We start from the raw sequence: 21347 nt of genomic DNA, 5'->3' as shown, positions 1-21347 counted from the left end.
GTCTCATGGAGTTTGGAGAGGAATAGTAGGAGGGAGATGGGGCTATAACTGGAGGGAGCCATGGGGTCAAGCGTGGATTTTTTTAGGATGGGGAGACATGAACATGTTTGAAAGCAGTGGGGAAGAAGCCACTGGAGAGTGAACGGTTGGAGATGGTGGTCAGGGAGGGAAGAAAGAAGGGGCCAACCACTTTGATAAGGATAGGAGTCAAAGGGCTGGAGTCGAAAGCGCAGGTGGAGGGGCTGGGTTTTCAGAGGAGGCAGGAGATCTCCTCTTGACATACTGCTGGGAAAGAGAGTGACCACGTAAAGGTCGGGAATTATGATAGCTGGCTCCCCTCCAGGGTGGTGAACTGTAAGCAGGGAATTATAGTAGCTGCCCCTTCCAGGATTGCCAAGTGTAGATAGGAAATTATTCATTCATTCATTCATTCAATAGTATTTATTGAGCGCTTACTACGTGCAGAGCACTGTACTAAGCGCTTGGAATGTACAAATCGGTAACAGATAGAGACAGTCCCTGCCCTTTGACAGGCTTACAGTCTAATCAGGGGAGACGGACAGACAAGAATTATGGCAGTTTCCTTCCCTCCAGGGTGGCAAATTATAGGCAGGGAATTATGGTGGCTTTCCCTGTTCTGGAGTGGGGGTATCGTTTCTTTTCAGAGACTAGAGGAGCTGGGGAAATGTTTTGCCTTCAGATGTGACCCGTCTCGTTCTTCTAGGCCCCCACCTTCCAACAATCCATAAAGAATTATTTCCTGGTCGATTCTGGAGGTTTAGGATGATCATTTCTTGGGCAGTAATCAGCAACCTAATTAGATTTCCCTAATGAAGTGGTGGTGATTAATTAACCAATCCCCTGGGCCTCTAATTAGGATAGGGAGTGGTGATGGATGGGGTGGAGGTCGTGGCGGAGAGAGTTGGAGTTCAAGTTTACTCCGTCTCTCAGTGCATTCTGGGTCTCAGTGTCATCATTCCCGCAGCCATCATGGTCACCGTCACCGGCATCTTCACGATCTCTGCCACGATCTTCACCATCATCTTCACCAACATCACCACCCTGATCACTCCCCTCACCACCAACTTTGGCATCACCATTTCCACCCCCCTTTACATGACCATCACCACCATCATTATCACACCACCCTTCTCATCAAAATCACCACCATCCTGATCACCAGCCTAGGCACCAGCACCAGCACCACCACCCTTGAAACCACCATCACCACCACCATCACCGATCAATCAATGGTATTTATTGAGCACTTACTATGGGACCGTGGAGCCCCAAAGCTGCTGAACCCCTGGAACAGCTGAACCTCAGAAGCGCTACTCCCCAGAGCTGCTGAACCTAAAGCTGCTGAACCCCAGAGGTGTGAACCACAAACATCACCCTCACCAACTTTGTCCTGCTTCTTTTCATTACCCCCTTCCATGGGTTCAGTGCCCTCTTGTTGGGTGAAGCAGTACCCAGCACCTGACCAGCCAACTTTGTTCTTCAGGTGAAAGACAGTTCTCTTTCTTCCTCTGTCTCCCTTGACTCTCTCTGGGTTCTGGTCTTTCTCTCTGTCTTTCTGTCTCTGTAACTCTTAGCCTCTGACTATCTCCATCTCAGGCTTGTCTGTCCGGGTCCTGAAGAATACACAGAGGATAACTTTTCTGCACCAGCCACAGGTTCTGCTGGACCAACCAGGATGTGAACCCTGAAACTGCTGTACCCCAAACTGCTATACTCCAGAATGGCTGTACCCTGGAGCTGCTGAACTCCAGAGCTTCTGAACCCTGAGACCCCTGGACCTTAAAGGTGTGAACCTCAGAACTGCTGAACCCCAGAGGTGTGAACCCCCAAAACTACCATACCCCAGAGCTGCTGAACTCTGGGACTGCTGGACCCCAGAACTGTGGAACCCCAAAGCTGCTGAACCCCAGAGATATTAACCCTCAAATAGCTGAACCCCAGAGCTGCTGAACTTCAGAACTGCTATAGCCTAGAGCTGTTGAATACTGGGACTGTGGAGCCCCAAAGCTGCTGAACCCCAGAGGTGTGAAACCTGGAATGGCTGAACCCCAGTGCTGCTGAACCTCAGAATTGCTGTTCCCCAGCGCTGCCGAACCCTGGGACTGCTGGAGCTCAGAGCTGTGAACCCCAGAGCTTCTGAACCCCAGAACGGCTGTACCCCAGAGCTGCCAAATCCTGGGGCCCGTGTGTCCAGCTCACAGGACTCAGCTCCATCCCTTCGCCTGGTGCCCCGGCCAATGTGGCAACACAAGGTCCCCAAAACAGAGTTGGATATTCTACAGACCCTGGCGGGGAGAAGAAAATGAGCTCCAGGATGATGACAGAAAGAAACAGTATTAGAACCATGTAAAGGTGGTTTAATCCATATTTATTATGTAATATGTATATAATAATAACAAGTACATAATATGTATTTAAGAATATATATCAAATATTGTATAAGCACTTAGTACAGTGCTCTGCATATAGTAAGAGCTAAATAAATACTATTGAATGAACGAATGCATTGTGGGGTTTGACCGTTGGAACCATGCATCCACTTGAAATCTCTCTCCCACTGAAGAAGCCACAGCACCCACTTCCACCCTGTGAAACAATTAATGTTCAGCTGGTGCTTTGGCTCAGACTTAAAGTCAGCGTTCAGTTTATTTTTGATGAGTCTTGAGTGCTAGTCTTACTGCGACTGTTAGGCAATTTAGTTTTGAATTACAGTATTGCAGGTCATTATCGATGTCTAGAACTATCTCTGGTGTTTGGATCAAGTACAGCTAGTTTTTTAGGGGATTCTGGAGCACGATACACTTAGGAGGGAAGGGGACGATAGCCTGTCAATGTGAGAAGATGTGTCTAACACTTTTAACTAACGTGTTTATATTTCATTTCTGGATTCTGGAGCCATTTTACAGATGCCCCCTGCACCCATGAGTTTAGTTGCGTGAGGTAATGCAGTGAGACGGATCAGTTAAATTCCCTCTGGGGTTGCCTTCCTGGGCCTCTGGCACTTCTGATTTGAAGGGTAAATGCCAAGCGTATTGGCCATACGAAGTGACTAATTCTTCCTTTTTTACTTGGATCGAAGTCTGCAGTGTTCATCAGGATAAAAAACCCAGCCCAAGATGAGTACTTGACATTCACTGGGAATCTAGCTGATCCAAGAGCCACATCAGTTTGTATATCTTCCAACATTGGAAGAAGCACTCAGATCTGGTATGATTGCTGTGGACTATGCAAGTCCAAGGTAAGGGGCCCAGTGAATACTACTTTTAATCCTAAGAACCTACCATGATGTCCAGCTCTCTTAAATCCAGGACATAGGAGTAATTTGCTTCAATCAGTAGTATTTATTTAGCACTTACTTTGTGCGGTGCACTGAACTGTTTGGGAGAGTAATAATAATGTTGGTATTTGTTAAGCGCTTACTATGTGCAGAGCACTGTTCTAAGCGCTGGGGTAGATACAAGGTAATCAGGTTGTCTCATGTGAGGCTCACAGTTAATCCCCATTTTACAGATGAGGTAACTGAGGCACAGAGAAGTTAAGTGACTTGCCCACAGTCACACAGCTGACAAGTGACAGAGCGGGATTCGAACCCATGACCTCTGACTCCGAAGCCCGTGCTCTTTCCACTGAGCCACGCTGCTTCTCTAGCCATGAAGCAGAGTGGCCAAGTGGATGGAATGCGGGCAAGGGAGTCAGAAGGACCCTGGTTCTAATTCAGCTTCCATCACTGCTGTGTGACCTTGGGAAAGTCACTTCACTTCTCTATGCCTCAGGTGCCTCATCTGTAAAATGGGGATTAAGACTTTAAGTCCCATGTAGGACAGGGACTGTGTCTGACCCGATTTGTTTGTATCCATCTCAGTGCTTAACAAATACCACAGTTATTAACTATCATTATTATCACAGTATTCTAGGATTGGTAGACATTGATCCCCACTCCCAAGGGGCTGACAGTCTAAAGGGAACCGTAATGCTATTTAATATTACTTAAAATAGGATTCTGAGCACAGCTCTGAAAATGTTCTTGGGGTAGGTGACTTCATTCTATCAAACATTTGTACCTGCTTTCTCTCTTATTGCAACCATTTTGTTCCAAAATATCTTTTAGGCTAGTGATTCATGCCTAGATGTTATTGGTGGCAGAGACCTACCCGGAGCTAAAGTGGCCTTGTGGATTGAACACGGGAGGTGTAGGCAGAAGTGGAAGCTGAACAAAGACGGAAGCTTCAATTCTTAGCTCTGTGACCAACTTGTTCTTGATATGAAAGGTACAAAACCAGATTGGGTTACTTCAGGCCCCCGGATGCTTTAAACAGATTCTCTGTTAATTTAAGTACCCACCCAGGCCAGAGCTGTTTGCCATGCGATAGTTGTCCTGTGTCGGTCTTCTTAAGAAAAAATGTAAGCAGGTTAAATGAAGGTGTTCTATCTCTGCCCCATTTTGAAAAACAGACCAAGCTGACTGCAACAGTTGAAGAGTGGAGGAAGACCTGTAGAGTGAGAGAAAATAAAGGGGGTGTGATGGTGGAGAAAAAAAGAGGGACTTGATAGATGTCCCTGATGGTTATCATAGGAGATGGTTATCACTATTGGCTTCAAAGTTCTCCTTCTTACCTTACTTCCCTTCTCTCCTTCGACATCCCACCCCGCAAACTCCACTCCTTTGCTGCTAACCTTCTCATTGTGCCTCATTTTCTCCTGCCCCACTGTTGACCACTGGCCCATGTCCTACCTCTGGCCTGGAGTGCTCTCCTTCCTCAGATCTGCCAAACTAGCACACTTCCCCCCTTCAAAACCCTACTGAAAGCTCACTTCCTCCAGGAGGCCTTCCCAGACTGAGACCCCCTTTTCCCCTGATCCTCCCCCATTGCCCCAACTCGCTCCCTTCGCTCTACCTCCCTCCCCTCCCCACAGCACTTATATATATATGTACATATTTATAATTCTATCTATTTTTATTAATGATGCATATATATCTATAATTATATTTATTTATAATGATGCTACCGATGCCTGCTTACTTGTTTTGGTGTCTGCGTCCCCCCTTCTAGACTGTGAGCCCGTTGTGGGCAGGGGTTGTCACTATCTGTTGCTCTATTGTACTTCCCAAGCACTTAGGATAGTGCTCTGTGCAAAGTAAGCATTCTATAAATATGATTGAATGAATAATCTGTTTTGAGAGTGTGAGAAAAAGAAGCTACTGAAAAAAGCCACTGAAGTCACAGGCTTCTGGATTGCTGAGAAATTCAACTTGCACTCTTGCTTCTCCAGAATATTGCTGAATTTGTGCCCACAAAGAGGAACAAAATGGACTTAAATACAGTATTCTCCATATCACTATTGCAAGTAGTGTTCTAAGGCTCCTTCTGCCTGGATTCTTATATTTCCTCTTCCTGCTGACCTTTCTTCTTGCATTTAAGTGACGTATAAAAACCCCAGGCACCTCTCAGGGTCGCCCCTGGAGAGTTCCCAGTGCTCTGCCTGTCTCGACTATGGGAGAAAGAGTCAAGCAGAGGCATATAATAATAATAATGTTGGTATTTGTTAAGCGTTTACTATGTGCAGAGCACTGTTCTAAGCGTTGGGGTAGATACAGGATAATCACGTTGTCCCACGTGAGGCTCACAGTCCCCATTTTACAGATGAGGGAACTGAGGCACAGACATTCCATTCCTAGCTTGGCCAGTGGCTAGCGAGTGGAAGGCCATCTGCCACAAGTCAAAACTCACCCGTGCAGGGCAGCAGCGGCATGGGAGAGAGTCGATGGTGGAGACTCAGGTTTGCTTCACGGAAGGAGGCAGTGGTAAACTGCTTCTGTATTCTTACCAAGAGAAGTCTATGGATCCACTGCCAGAATGATTACAGATGGAGGTGGGGCATTCTGGGGGAGATGTTCATTCATTCATTCAATAGTATTTATTGAGCGCTTACTATGTGCAGAGCACTGTACTAAGCGCTTGGGATGAACAAGTCGGCAACAGATAGAGACAGTCCCTGCCGTTTGGCGGGCTTACAGATGTGTCCATGGCATCGTTATGGGTCAGACACGACTCAATGGCATGAGACAACAAAACCCCCAGGGGTGCTCCTTTTTGTGGTGCACCTGGTTGCAATATTCTTGAGAAAGTTTCAAGGCCCAAAAGGTGAGTACACAGGTGTTTCCATTCCATTGCTCTAGATTCCATTGCCAGTCATAAAAACAGGCATGGATAGTTCTCTCCCAGAACCTTCACCGACTAACACCCTACAGTAGTCACATATTACTCTCCCAAGTGCTCAGTACCCTCTCAGAGTTGCACCTGGAGAGTTTCCAGTTCTCTATCAGTTTTGGCTACAGGAGCGAGGGTCAAGCAGAGGCCTACCCATTCCGTTTCTAGCTTGGGCAGGGGCTAGTGAGTGGAAGGTGATCTGCTACAAGTCAAAACTCACCCATGCTGGGCATGGGAGAGAGTCGAGGGTAGAGATTCGAGTTTACTGAGCGGAAGGCGGCAGTGGTAAACCACTTCTGTATTTTTACCAAGAAAACTCTATGGATCCACTACCAGAACGATTGCAGATGGAGAGCGGAGCATTTTTGGACAGATGTGTCCGTGGCGTCACTGTGGGTTGAAAACGACTTGACAGCATAAGACAAGTGCTTAGTACAGGGCTCTGCACACAGTAAGTGCTCAATAAATACGATTGACTGACTGACATTCATTCATTCAATCATATTTATAGAGTGCTTACTGTTTACAGAGCACTGTACTAAGCGCTTGGGAAGTACAATTCAACAATAAAGAGAGAAAATCCCTGACCACAATGGGCTCACAGTCTAGAAAGGGGGAGACAGACATTAAACCAAGTAAATGGGCATCAATAGCATCAATAGAAATAGAATTATAGATATATGTACATCATTAATAAAAGTAAACAGAATTATAATTATAAATTTGTACATATATACACAAGTGCCATGGGGAGGGAAGAGAGGGTAGAGGAAAGGGAGTGGGTCGGGGTGATGGAGAGGGGAGGGGGAGCAGAGGGAAAAGGGGCTTGGTCTGGGAAGACCTCCTAGAATGTTCACAGAGTATAGATTCTATATGACACAGGGCAGAGGTCCTATACAGATCCAGAGTGTAGACTCCATGTAGGTGCAGAGTATATAGATCCTATATGATAATGAGGGTGGGACCTTTATAGACACAGGGTATATATAGATCCCATGAAGACCTCAGTTCTAACATCATGTAGATGCAGGATATAAAATTAGAAGAGGTAGAGGATGTTGAATGCCTAGAGATCTGCCTACGATCCCCCTATATCCAAGTCCCTTTCTCTTCATCTGGCCCTCCAGTCAGTCAGTGAAACGTATTTATTGAGCGCTTACTCTGTGCAGAGCACTGTACTAAGCAGCGGGGCTTAAGGGAAAGAGCACGGGGTTGGGAGTCAGAGGTGGTGGGTTCTAGTCTTGGCTCTGCCACTTGTCAGCTTTGTGACTTTGGGCAAGTCACTTACCTTCTCCGTGCTTCAGTTACCTCATTTTTAAAATGGGGATTGAGACTGTGAGCCCCACGTGGGACAACCTGATTACCTTGTATCTACCCCACCCGTGTAGAACAGTGCTTGGCACAAAGTAAGCCCTTAAAAAATACATTATTATTATTATTATTACTAAGTGCTTGGGAGAGTACCATTGAATAAAATAACAGAGTCATCCCCTGCCTGTGACGAGCTTGCAGTCTAGATGGGGTGATGGACATTAATAGAAATAAATGAATGACAGATACAGACGTAAATGCTGTGGGGCAGGGAGAGGGGGATGAATAAAGAAGAAGCAGCGTGGCTCAATGGAAAAAGCACAGGCATAGGAGTCAGAGGTCGCAGGTTCTAAGCCTGGCTCTGCCACCTGTCAGCTGTGTGACTTTGGGCAAGTCACTTAACTTCTCGGTGCCTCAGTTACCTCAATTGTAAAATGGGGATTAAGACTGTGAGCCCCACGTGGGACAACCTGATTCCCCTGTATCTATCCCAGAGCTTAGAACAGTGCTCGGCACATAGTAAGCGCTAACAAATACCAACATTATTATTATTATTATTACAAAGGGAGCAAGTTAGGGTGACGCAGAAGGGAGTTGAAGAAGAGGAAAAAGAGGGTTTAGTAGGGGAAGGCCTCTGGGAGGAGATGGGCCTTTAGTGAGGCCCATCTCCTCCACCCACGCTAGGCTTCCCACCGCCTTCTCCCGCCCCGGGACAGGTGACATTAGCAATTGATGATGGGAAGGGAGGGTGGGGAAGGGGGAGGAGCCGGGACCTGCCCGTTCCCTCTTTCCCATTCCCCACCTCCCTCTCTGCTGGCGGTTCGAGGATATAAACCCTGCCGGGAATGGTCAGAGCAGAGCAGATTGAGGCCGTTTTCTCCCACCTGTTTCCTTCCGCCGCACGTTCACAGTAAGTATTGGAGGGGGGCGGGAATGGGGGGAACTCGGGGAGAAGGGAAACTGAGGCTGAAGAGGGGCGGGGGAATTCTAGCCCTCGGCCTCTCCTCCCTCGCGGCTGCGGGAGGATTTGAACTCACGACTCAGCCCCGAGGGATGGGGCGGGAGTCTATACACAAATATGTCTACTACGATTGCCATTACTACTAGTCAATCAGTCCTATTTATTGAGCGCTTACTGTGCTCAGAGCACTGTACTAAGCGCCGGGGAGAGTACATGTTGAGAAGCAGCATAGCATAGTGGATCGAGCACGGACCTGGGAGTCAGAAGGTCAGGGGTTCTAATCCCGGCTCTGCCACATGTCTGCTGTGTGACCTTGGGCAAGTCACTTCACTTCTCTGTGCCTCCGTTCCCACAACTGTAAAAAATGGGGATTGAGAGTGAGTCCCATGGGGACAGGGATTGTGTCCAACCTGATTAACTCCTACTATCCCATCGCTTAGAACAGTGCATGACACAGAGTAAGCGCTTAAAAGAACTATAATTACTATCATGATTATTGCAATACAACAATAAACAGACACATTCCCTGCCCGAGTTTACAGTCTAGAGGACGATCTAGAGGACTACTGTAGTCTCCCAAGCGCTTAGTTCAGTGCTCTGCACATACTAACCGCTCAATAAACATGACTGACTGACCACTACTACTGCTATCAGCCGCCCCCCGGAGGGAACCGAGGCAGAGAGGGGGAGACCCGGGATGAACCTCTTTTTCTCCCGGCTCCTTTGGACCCGCTCCTCCCCGCCCCCACTCATTCATTCATTCAGTCTTATTTATTGAGCGCTTACTGTGTGCAGAGCACTGTACTAAGCACTCCCACCTCAACCAGGGATCTGGGAGACTCCAGCTCGCCCCGTTCCTTCCTTGGGGTCCTTTCCTGGGGGTCTGGGTTTGGTGAGAGGATCTGGGAGGGAGGGGGTGATCAAGAGGAGATGGAGGGCGGTGTGTGGGGGGCGTGCGGTTGTGTTGTGTGTTTGTGGGTTTCTGTCTGCTCCTCTGGGTGACTTTTGTGTGAAGGTGTGGCTAGAAGATATGTTTGGGCGTGGGTTTCTGGGTGGTTGAATGGGGACTTTGATTCGTGGGTTTCTCAGGGAGTGTGTGCTCTTGGGTTGCTCGCAGTAGGTGTGTAAGTGTGTGTGTCTGTTAGAGTGTGTGGGGGATGAGGGATCTGTCCGGAGTCTCCCCCACCCTAGGCCTGGCAGGGGCTGGAGCTCACTGAAGAGAAGCAGCGTGACTTGGAGGTAAAGAGCCGGGGTTTGGGAATCAGGGGACGTGGGTTCCAATCTTGATTCCGCCTCTTGTCTGCTGTGTGACCTGAGGCAAGCCACTTCACTTCTCTGGGCCTCAGTGACCTCACCTGTAAAATGGGGGTTAAGACTCCCAGCCCCACGTCGATTACCTCGTCTCTACCCCAGTGCTTAGAACAATGCTTGGCACATAGTAAGCGCTTAACTAGCACCATCATCATCATTGTTATTAACAATAGCATTATTATTTTATTAATAATAGTCTATTTTAGCGACAGTGATACCAATATTGTTTTATTATTAATACTATCCACACTCTTCTATTATTAATGACATCGTTATAATATTATTAACAATTGTATTTTTACTATTATCAACGGCATGATCATCATCATTATTATTAATGCCTGACGACCCACCCCGCTTCTCTCGGCCATCCGTCCCCCCAGGTCCATCCCTCTGTCCATCCTTCTTTTGCTCCGTCCTTCCCCAGGACCGGCTCCCGAGGATGGCGGCGAGGAAGCCGTGGGCGAGCGCAGCGGCCGTGGGCCTGTGCCTGCTGCTGTGGCTGGCGGCCCTGGCGGATGGCTACCCGGTCAAGCCCCAGCCCCCCCCGGACAACGCGACCCCCGAGGAGTTGGCCCAGTACTTCGCCTCCCTCAGGCACTACCTCAACTTGGTCACGCGGCAGAGGTGAGCGGGGGGCGGGGGGCGGGGGGCTGGGTGCAAGGGAGGGTGGGCCTGGGGCTGCTGCTGACCCCCACTCCCTCCCAGGTACGGAAAGAGGGAGAATCCCGGGGCCCTGGTGTCCGAGCTGCTTTTTGGGGACAGCGGGGACCTCAACAGCCGGTTAAAGTGAGTCACGACCCCTCCCCATCTCCTCTTCCCCTCCTCCCACCCCGGGACCCCCCTGTCTGGATCCTCCCCCAGCTACCCCCCTCCTGATCCCGGCAGTGTGACCCTCTCTCTAATTAATCCCAGTTCCCCCACTGCTGTGTGACCTTGGGTAAATCACTTCACTTCTCTGTGCCTCTGCAACTCGGGGGTCCTGTTCTCCTTTCTACTTAGACTGGGAGGCCCATGTGGGACCTGATGATCTTTCATCTACCCCAGTGTTTGGCACATAGTAGCTTAACAAATACCACGGTTATGATCGTGGGTGTGGAGTAGTTACCTCATCTGGAAAATGGAGATTAAGACTGTGAGCCCCATGTCGGGCAGGGACTGTGTTCAACCTGATTAATTTGTATCTAGCCCAGCGCTTAGAACAGTGCTTGACACATAGTAAGTACTTAATTATTGTTATTATCCAGCGCTTAGAACAGTGCCCAGTGCTTAAAACAGTGCTTCAGCGCTTACAACAGTGCTTGGCACATAGTAAGCACTTAACAAATACCACAATAATAATAATAATCATTATCTATCAGTGGTATTTATTGAGCACACACTGGGTGCAGAACGCAGGACTAAGCACTTGGGAAAGTACAATATCATAAAGGTGGGAGGATCTTATTGCTGTCCACAAGGAGCTTACAGTAGAAAGGGGGGAGACAGCATTCAAATAAATTGCAGAGAGGGGAAATTGTGAAGTATAAGGATATGAATGCTTGGCACATAGTGAGTACTTAACAAATTCCAATCATCATCATTATTATTATTATTATATGGGCTCACTTTCTATGGGCTGGCAGAGAGGTGAATATCCAAGTGCTTAAGGGGTAAGTCCCAAGTGCATAGACAACACAGAGGAGGATGAAGAGTTGGGGTGCTGACACTCCCCCCCCATTTGACCCCTTCTCCACCTCACTCTTGGGGTCCCATGGTCTGGACCCCTTCCCCACCTCCTGGGGTCCCCCAGCCCCTTCTCTGCCATCTCTGAGAGGAGATGGGGAGGTGGGGAAATGGGGGATGGGAAAGGGAGCGGGGACTGGCCTGGATTGTAACCCTTCTGCATCTCCCCCACCCCCCCAGGTCTGAAGCCACCTACTCCTGGTGATGGCTGCCTTCCCGTGTTCGGTACTGATGGACAACCCAAATTCCTATGCTGATTGTCGCCTTCTCCCCTGGGCTCCTCCTCCTGCTGTGCCCACCTCTTGACCCCTGATCCCAACTCCACTTGGAAGGGCTCCCTGGCTCCGAAGGGAGGGCTGGGGCCACATCTCTCCCTGGTTCAGGCCTGCCCCAACATCCACTGCCAGGATGGGATTTTCACGCCATTTGGACAGGGCTCGTTGCTGGCCTCCTGCCTCCCCAATAAAGCACACCAACTGGTCTGGGTGCTGGGTGTCTCTTCTTTTCACATCCTCCCCCGCGCCATCTTGCCCTTCCACCTCCTAAACCACTGTGGCCCAAGGGCGACTCTTCGCGGGACATCCAGGGACTGGGACGTATAAGATGGGGGAGGGGACAGGAGCAGGGAGACTGGGCAGAAGGTGGGGGGCTGTGGGGAAGCAGGGGAGGGGGAGCAGGGGAGTACCACCCCCAATCTCTGCTTGTTATTCATTCATTGATTCAATTGGGTGTGCAGAGCACTGTACTAAGCACCTGGGAGAGTACAGTAGAACAATAAACCAACACATTCCCTGCCCACAGTGAGCTTACACCAGTCTCCTTTCCCCACTCCTGGGGGCTTCTTTACCAGGGAGGGTGTTAAAACAGTTATGTGGGCAGAGAGAGTTGTGTCTGAGAGATGGGGACACTACTCAGAGGTTGGTGCTGAGTGGGGGTGCAGAGTCTGGTTGGGGGATCAGGACTGGTGGTGGGTACTGAGGAGACAGAGGAGGGGAGGGGGGCTGTGTCTGGTGGGCCGTGAGTCCTCACAGGGGCATAAGGAAGAAGCAGCATGACCTATTCATTCATTCATTCAATCATATTGAGCGCTTACTGTGTGCAGAGCACTGTATTAAGCAGTTGGGAGAGTCCAACACAACAATAAACAGATACATTCCCTGCCCACAACGAGCTCACAGTCTAAAGGGGGAAGCATAGATCTAGGGGATAGAGCATGGGCTGGGAGTCGCAAGGACCCGGGTTCTAATTCTGCCTCCTCCACTTTGCTGTGCAACCCTGAGCATGTCACTTCATTTCTCTGTGCCTCAATTCCCTCATCTGTAAAATGAGGATTAAGGCTATGAGCCCCATGTGGGGTATGGACTGTGTCCAACCCGATTAGTTTGTATCTACCTTGGAGTTTAGTACAATGCCTTGCATATAGTAAGCACTTAACAAAGACCACAGTTGTTATTATTAAGGGCTGAGAAGTTTGAGCCCCAGGAGATGGGGGGCCGTCCAAGCTCTTGTAGTGTCCACCTTCCTCCTCCTCTCTGACCATCCTGTGCTAGGCCAGTCTGGCCCTCCTGAAGCCTTCGGGGTTTGGACAGCACCCCTTTCCCTTGCCCCTCGCCCCCCGCCCCCTTCCATAGCTCCCTGTCCTGGCTGGAGCCTGAGATTCTCTTCCAATCACTGACACTGGCCAAAGAAGCTGGGGCTTATTCTCGGGTCACTACCCATGCCAATCTCATGCTGGCACTGCTCTGACACTGGCACTGCCCCCATGATGGCCATGGGGAGTGTTGCAGTCACCAACACTCTGGGGAAATTCAATAAAGCAACAGTAGGTTTTGAAGTAGTGTGGCCGATTGGGGAGAGTCCCGGGCTGGGAGTCAGAAGGACCTGGGTTCTAATCCCGGCTTTGCCTCTTGTCTGCTTTGTGACCTTGGGCAAGTCACTTTACTTCTCTGTGCCTCAGTTCCTTCATCTGTAAAATGGGGATTAAGACTCTGAGTCCCATGTGGGACAGGGGACTGTGTCCAACCTGATTATCTTGTACCTACCCCAGAGTTTGGTACAGTGCCTGCTCATAGTAGGTGCTTAACAAAGACATTAAAAAAAAGCAGCTCATTGTGGCTGCGAAGTGGGGTTGGGGAGGCAGGCCTGGTGATGCCCTCTCCACCCCATGCAGAGCTGAGCTGGCTCCAATGGGGCCCCATGTGGAGACACAGAGTCCAGGCCATGGGGGTCCACATGGAAACTTGACCGTGACCGCACCTTCCCCCAGCTCCCCACATAAAAAAACCGGACACACAAGGACTGTCCCTTCTGTACAGTGCAGGAAACAGTCAAGGCAGTGGGGAGAGGAGGAGAAGGGGTGGTCAAGAGTGGTCCTGGCCGGTTGGAGGATGAATGGGGATGAATCCAGGAAGACTTCCCAGAGGAGGGGACTTTGAGCTGGGCAGAGACAGAGAGGAAGGAGGAGGACGGGGCAGTCAGAGGTGGTCTTTGTGAGTTGGAGAGTGGATGGGGTGAATCCAGGAAGGCTTCTTAGAGGAGGGGGCCTTAAGCTGGGCAGAGCCAGAGGGGAGAAAGGAGGAGGAAGAGAAGGAGGAGGAGGGGGCAGCCAGCGTTGGTCCTGGTGGGTTGGAGAGTGAATGGGGTGAATCTAGGAAGCCTTCCTGGAAGGGGAGGCCTTGAGCTGGGCAGAACCAGAGAGGAGGGAAGTGGAGGAGAAGGAGGAGGAGGCAACAGTCAGAGGTGGTTCTGGTGGGTTAGAGAGTGGGTGGGGGTGAATCCAGAAAGACTTCTTGGAGAAGGCCTTCAGATGGGCAGAGCCAGAGGGGAGAGAGGAGGAGGAGGGATGGTGGCTTGAGTAGGGGGAGATGGAGAAGGGGGAGAGGTGACTTTGGGGAGCTTAGACCTGATGGTGTTAATTTTCGTAATGAAGTAGGTGGCCAGATCGGGATGAGGGATGGAGGAAGGGGAGGAACAGGGGGCCTTAAGAGAGAGTTAAAAGTCCAGAACAATTAGCAGGAGGTGATGAGCATGGGCGTCAATGAGGGAAGAAAAATAGTTTTGCCTGGCAGGGGAGAGGGCAGAGTTAAGGCAGGAAAGGATAAATTTAAAGTGAACAAGGTTAGCTCCGTGGTTAGACTTTCGCCAGCAGCGCTCAGCAGCTCGAGCGTAAGAGCGAAGGAGGCGGACAGAGACAGAGATCCAGGACTGCGGGTTAGTGGAGCGAGAGCGGCGGAAGGAAAGGGGAGCGAGAGAGTTGAGTTGGGTAGAGGGTGGAGCTGAGAGCAGTAATCTGATCACCGAGAGTTGGCAGAGAGGATAGGGAGGCTGGGTGGGGTGTAATGCTTTGGGAGAGATGGATGGGGTCAAGAGTGCAGAGATCTCTGTGGGGAAGTAATACAGATTCACAGGGAGAGGAGGCAGGTGAGGTTATGGTCAGAAAGAGGGATTTCAGAGTTGGTAAGGGTGGAGATAGTGTAGCGGTAAGAGATGATGAGATCGAGGGTGTGACCAAGTCGGTGTCTGGGTGAGGTGTGGTGGAGCAGGAGGTTGGCAGAGTCAAGGAGTGATAGAAGCTGGGCGGCAGAGGGGTCACTGGGTACATCCATGTGGATGTTGAAGTCTCCGAGAATCAGAGTGGGTAGGGAGAAGGAGAGAAGGAAGGTGAGAAAGGGGTCAAGGTGGTTAAAGAAGTTGGAGGTTGGACCAGGGGGGCGGTAGATGGCAGCTACAAGAATCTGGAGGGGGTGGTAGAGGCGAATAATATGGGCTTCAAAGGAGGGGAAGGAAAGGGAAGAGGGAAGGGGGATTGTGTGGAAGTGGCACTGGGATGCGAGAAGGAAGCCGTCGCCTCCTTCTTTCCCGGTGAGTCTGGGGGAGTGGGAGAAGGAGAGGCCTCCGCCGGAGAGAGCAGCAGAAGAGACCGTGTCTTTAGAAGTGAGCCAGGACTCCTTAAGGGCGAGGAGGAGGAGAGAGCAGGAAAGGAAAAGGTCAAGGATGAAAGGTAGTTTACTTACAATGGAGCGGGGATTCCAAAGACCACACGACAGCAGCTGTGGAGGAGGAGGAGAGAGTGGGGGGGGGTGCGGGGGGTGGGGAGGGTTTGGATGGGAATGAGATGGCCGGGATAGGGAGATGACGGGTGGCGATGGGTCAGGAGAACTGGAATGAGACTTGGGTGGGGAAGAGGGAAGGGAAGGGGGTGGGAGGAGGGGGTTCGGTGAGGAAGAACGCAAGGGGAGGGGGATGAGGGTTGGCGCTGGCACAGTGGGATTCTAGGGAGGAGGTGAGGAGGAGGGGAGGGGGCAGTGGAAAGTGAGGGAAAGAGCTGGGTGGGACAGGGGAAGGGGAAGGTGAGGATTGGGAAGGACAGATGGGAGCGGGGGGTGGGGGTTGGAGGGTCATGGTGAAGTCAGTGAGATAAATGACAGAATTGAGATCAGTTAAATTAACATGTGATAGCAATAATATAATACAATATGACATAATCTAATATTATTAATAAGAGGGTGATGCCCAGGGTCGAATGTTGACTTGTCCATGGGTCTGTCAAATCAAAATCAAAAGGCTAGCGGCAAGGACAGTCCAGAGATTCTTGGCCCAGATGTCTCTGAGGCGGCGGAGGGAGCCATGTGGACCGCCGATTTGGAGTAGGAAACTCCTGGGGAGAGGAGTAGATAACCAAACAACACAGGTGGGCTGAGTAGGTGCGAGTGCAGGTAATAGCTAAAAGTAACACAGTGAGAACAAGGACAGTGTTACCCGGGGAGGGCCGGGGAAATCATTCACCTCTAGTCAGAGCACCGGGAAGGAGGGAGTGGGGGCTCCCCAAGGATGGCCACTTCGGGGCAGGGGGGGTCAGTTGGGGACATAATGTCCCATGGCCTTGGGGGTGGGGGGATCAGGGGAGCACAGTGTCCCAAGGCCCCAGGGTGGGGGTGGAGGAGCAGGAGAGAGGAGGTCTCGGCCCACGTGTCGGCGTCCGGAGGGGAAAGATCCTACTGGGAACAGGGGGGCCGGCGGTTCGGGGGCGGGACTTCAAGGGAGAGGAGGTGTCGGGCCCACGTGTCGGCGTCCGGAAGGCCAGGAGTGTCCAGCTGTGGAAATGGAGGGATGGGGGGGGCCACGGGGAAGGGTAGGGACCGGGCACAGAGGGGCGAGGGGGAGGGGAGCCCGGATGAGGCTGGAGTGATGGGGGGTGGGCCGGAGGTGGAAGAGTGGGGGCCCTGGGCTCAGGGGTGGAGGGGCGGGGGAGGATCCGGGGGGAGGATTATAAAGGACCCCGGTGCTGGGGACGCCGGGGAGACTGCATCTGCCCGAAGCCACACTCCGAGGGACCCACCGCAACGGTTCAGGGTTCGGGCCCGAGTCGGGGGCGGCCGCTGCAGGGACAGGGTCGGGGCTCCTGGGTGTGGGGCGGTGGTCCGCAGAGGGGCAGGTCAGGGTTTCCGCTCAGAAAGCCCTCAGTCCCCGTCCACCCCGGGGAATCCCCGCACCAGGGGGCTCCGGCACAGGAGCAGGTCAGGGGCCTCGGGAGCGGGGTGGACAGGGCAGCCCGGCGGGCTGGGGGGGGAGGCCGCTCGGGGCTGGACCGTCTCTGTTGTCCCCTTTCTCCCTCCCCCCAGATGGCCGCCCCCCACCGCTGGACTTCGCTCCTGATCCTGGGCTGCTGCGTGGCCTTGCTCCTGCAGGTCTGCGCCCACACGGCCTCTCCGGAGCCCGTCTATCCGGGGGACGACGCCTCCCCAGAACAGCTGGCCCAGTACGTGGCAGCCCTGCGCCGGTACATCAACGTCGTCACCCGCTCCAGGTGAGGAGCTCTACTGCTGTCTTGTCCTCTCCTTCGCTCCACAGAAACCACCCTCTCAAAGGTCACAAATGATCTCCTCCTTCTCATTCTCTTTTACGGGCTCTTCTCAGTCTCTTTCCAGGGCTCCTCCTCTGCCCTGCTAAATGTGGGAGTTCCTCAAAGTTCAGTTCTGGGTCCCTTTTCATGCAGTCTGGGGGGGGGGGGACAGACATTAATATAAATAAATAAATTTCTGGTTCTGTACGTAAGTGCAATGGGGCTGAGGGAGGGGTGAATAAAGAGTGCAAATCTAAATTCAAGGGCTGCTCCCTAGAAATAGGAAAAACAGAAATGAGGGCTTAGTTGGGGAAGGCCTGTTGGAGATGTATTTTCAATAAGGCTTTGAGGTGGGGAGACTGTCTGTAGGATATGAAGAGGGAGTGCGTACCAGGTCAGAGACAGATTGTGGATGAGGAGCCAGCGGCGAGATAGATGAGATCGAGGTACGGCGAGAAGGTAGGCAATAGGGGAGCAAAGAATGCGGACCGGGTTGAGGTAGGAAATCAGGGAGGTGAGGTGCAAGGCGGGGGCAAGGTGATTAAGTGCTTTGAAGCCAAAGTAAGGAGTTTCTGTTTGATACTGAGGTGGATGGGCAACCACTGGAGGGTTTGAGGAGTGGGGAAATGTAGACTGAAGGTTTTGTAGAAAAACGATCTGGGCAACAGAGTGAAGTGTGGGCTGAAGTGGGAAGAGACAGGAGGCTGGGAGGTCAGCAAAGAGGCGGGATAGTGCTTGGATTAAGGTGGCTGAACTGTCAGAACTTGGTGACATTGAAAATAGGGATTGAATGAGAGAAATGAGTTAAGGATAACGCCAAAGTTAATAATAATAATAATTGTGGTATTTGTTAAATGCTTACGATGTGCTAGGCTTTGTACTAAGCGCTGGAGTGGATACAAGCAAATCGGGTTGGACACAGTCCCTGTCCCATGTGGGGCTCTCAGTCTCAATCTCCATTTTACAGATGAGGTCACTGAAGCACAGAAAATTTAAGCGACTTGCCCAAGGTCATCCAGTAGCTTCTGAGTCAGGGAAGATGGTGAACAAACAAGTGATCTATTTGGAGCCCACTAGGAGCTTCCGCTCTAACGGGGAAGACCCACAAAAGTATTTTCAAGTAGAGTAATAATAAATAATTGCAGGGACTATGAAATAAACGTAGGTTCATGCGTATTTGTGACTGATGTACCTCAGGATCCTGGGAATGAATCGGGGAAGGCTTGCTGGAGGAGGTGGGCTTTCAGGAAGATTGTGGTCTGTCGAATTTGGGGACCGAGGGACTTGCAAGCCAGGGGAACAGAGTCAGAGGAGGGGATGGAGGCGGGAGAGAGGAGAGAGAGAGACAACTAGAAGATTGACTTGGAACGAGCAAAGAGAGTGAGCTGGGGAGCAGGGGGAGAAGGGATCAGAGAGGGAAGTTGGGAGAGTTGGGAAGAAACTGGAAGCCAAGGGTGAGGAGGTTTTTCTTGTTGTTAGAGGAGCCGGTGAAGGGGAGAGAGTGTGCCCAGGGCACTTCGGAAGATGATACTTGCAGCGGGGTGGAGGACAAATTGGGGAAGGAGGATTCTAGAGGCAGGGAGACCAAGAGAAGGCTGATAAAATAATCTAGTCAGCATGGGGCTGGAGCCTGAACCTCCCTCCCCATTAGATTGGGTGCCAGGGTGGGACAGGGACTGTGTCCTATCTGCTTAACTTGTTTCAGACCCAGTGCCTTGCACAGTGTTCAGCAAGCAAGCAATTGATCATTCACATTTATTGAGCACTTTCCTTGAGCAGAGCACTGTACTAAGCGCTTGGGAGAGTACAATATAACAATACAACAGACATATTCCCTGCCCATAGCGAGTTTATCGTCTAGAGGGGTAGAGATACACTAATGTGAAGAGATAACAATAAATATACATACATAATAAATGATGAATAAAGTGGGCAGGGATTGTCTCTATTGCTGCATTGTACTTTCAATAAATATGATTGAATGAACAAAGGGAGCAAGTCAGGGTGACACAGAAGGGAGTGGGGAAAGAAGAATGGAGGGCTTAAGCAGGGAAGGTCTCTCGGAGAAGACATGCCTGGGTGGTCGCTTTGGTAGATGTTTTAAAGAAAGGACAGGCAGGATTTGGCAGTAGATTGAACGTGAGAGTTGATAGGGAGTGAGTCAAAGCTCACTGAGGTCACCGGCTTCTAAGAGGAAGGATGGTGGTGGTATTGACTGAGATAGAAAAGTCAAGAGGAGGATTAGATTCAGGAAGTGAGGTGAAGAGTTTGGCTTTAGATATAGAACGTGTCTGTATATGGGAATATTGCGTGTATTCAGGTGCACACGTCTGTGCACTTGTGTATCTGTTTTTTGGGTGCCCGTGTACTTGTGTACCTGGGTATCTTTGTCCATATGTGCTGGATGTGTGTCTGCATATTGTGTTTGTCTGTGTAACTGGGCATAAATCCGTTCGGGTGCTTGCGTCTCTGTTTACGAGTGACTGTCTGGTTGTGTATTTGTGTGCTGTATGTGCATCCGTGCATGTGCAGGTGAAGAACCATTAGAAAGATTATGGATTATGGCAGAAAACAGGACGTTCTGGAGAAAATATACCCATAGAGTCGCTATGAATTGGAAACGACTGGACGGCACTTGATAATAACAACGTGCATCTCTGTGCAAATATCTGGTTGTGTGCTTGTGTATTTGTATATCTGTGGGAGTGTGTCGGGGTGGGTCAGTGGGCCAACGGTGCCGGCTGTGGCCCTGAGCCCCCTGGCCTGGCCCCCCATCATCGCAGGTACGGGAAGCGCTCCATGGGTCGGAAGTTCTACGAGGCCGTGGAGGACTTCGGCCAGTAGCGGCCAGGCCTGCTGGGCCCATCCAGACAGGTAAATGCTGACCCCTAATGCTAATAATTATTATTATTATTATGGTATTTGTTAAGCAGCGTGGCTTAGTGGAAAGAGCCCGGGCTTGGGAGTCAGAGTGAGTTCTAATCCCGGCTCCACCACTCATCTGCTGTGTGACCTTGGGCAAATCACTTCACTTCTTTGTGCCTCAGTTACCTCATCTGTAAAATGGGGATTAAGACTGTGAGCCCCACTTGGGGCAACCTGATTACCTTGTATCTACCCCAGCGCTTAGAACAGTGCTTGGCACATAGTAAGCGCTTAACAAATAGCGTTATTATTATTATTATTATTAAGCGCTTGCTACGTGCCAAGGACTGTTCTAAGCTCTGGGGTAGATACAAGGTAATCAGGTTGTCCCAGATGGGATTCACACTTTTAATCCCCATTTTATAGATGAGGGAATTGAGGCACAGAGAAGTTAAGTGCCTTGCCCAAGGTCACAAAGCTGACAAGTGGTGGAGCCGGGATTAGAACTCACATCTTCTAACTCCCAAGCCCGGGTTCTTTCCACTAAGCCACGATTGTCTCTATTTGTTGCTGAATTGTACTTTCCAAGCGCTTAGTACTGTGCTCTGAACACTGTAAGTGCTCGATAAATAAGATTGAATGAATGAATGAACAACCCCCGGCCCTCGTCCCTCACCACCGCCCACCCCGCGCCCCTCGTTCCCCACTCCCACCCCCTGGCCCTCACTCCCGCTCATTTTACCCCTTCCTTCACTCCCGACCCCCGACTTTCGTCCCTCACTCTCGCCCTCCGTCCCCCTTCCTTCCTTCCTTCCTTCCTTCCTTCCTTCCTTCCTTCCTTCCTTCCTTCCTTCCTTCCTTCCTTCCTTCCTTCCTTCCTTCCTTCCTTCCTTCCTTCCTTCCTTCCTTCCTTCCTTCCTTCCTTCCTTCCTTCCTTCCTTCCTTCCTTCCGTGCAGAGCACTGTACTAAGCGCTAGGAATGTACAATTCGGCAACAGATAGAGACAATCCCTGCCCAACAACAGGCTCACAGTCTAAAAGGGGGAGACAGACAGCAAAACAAAAGAAGTAATAATAATAATAATGTTGGTATTTGTTAAGC

The 21347-nt window shown here is 50.8% G+C and overlaps 2 protein-coding genes across 2 annotated transcripts; both read left to right on the top strand.

The window, feature by feature from the left end:
- Positions 1 to 8364: 8364 nt before the first annotated feature.
- Positions 8365 to 12010, top strand: PYY (peptide YY). Its single transcript, XM_029076038.2, has 4 exons — positions 8365 to 8451; positions 10241 to 10440; positions 10522 to 10602; positions 11719 to 12010. The coding sequence occupies exons 2-4, from the start codon at positions 10256 to 10258 to the stop codon at positions 11741 to 11743; spliced, it is 291 nt and encodes a 96-aa protein (XP_028931871.1). The 5' UTR covers positions 8365 to 8451; positions 10241 to 10255; the 3' UTR covers positions 11744 to 12010.
- Positions 12011 to 13303: 1293 nt separating this feature from the next.
- Positions 13304 to 20224, top strand: PPY (pancreatic polypeptide). Its single transcript, XM_029076112.1, has 3 exons — positions 13304 to 13360; positions 17160 to 17344; positions 20164 to 20224. Exons 1-3 carry the CDS (start codon positions 13304 to 13306, stop codon positions 20222 to 20224), a joined length of 303 nt encoding a protein of 100 aa, XP_028931945.1.
- Positions 20225 to 21347: the final 1123 nt, after the last annotated feature.

Source organism: Ornithorhynchus anatinus, chromosome 11 (assembly GCF_004115215.2).
Source record: "Ornithorhynchus anatinus isolate Pmale09 chromosome 11, mOrnAna1.pri.v4, whole genome shotgun sequence".
Lineage (NCBI taxonomy): Eukaryota > Metazoa > Chordata > Mammalia > Monotremata > Ornithorhynchidae > Ornithorhynchus > Ornithorhynchus anatinus.
This window is presented reverse-complemented; position numbering and strand designations above follow the sequence as displayed.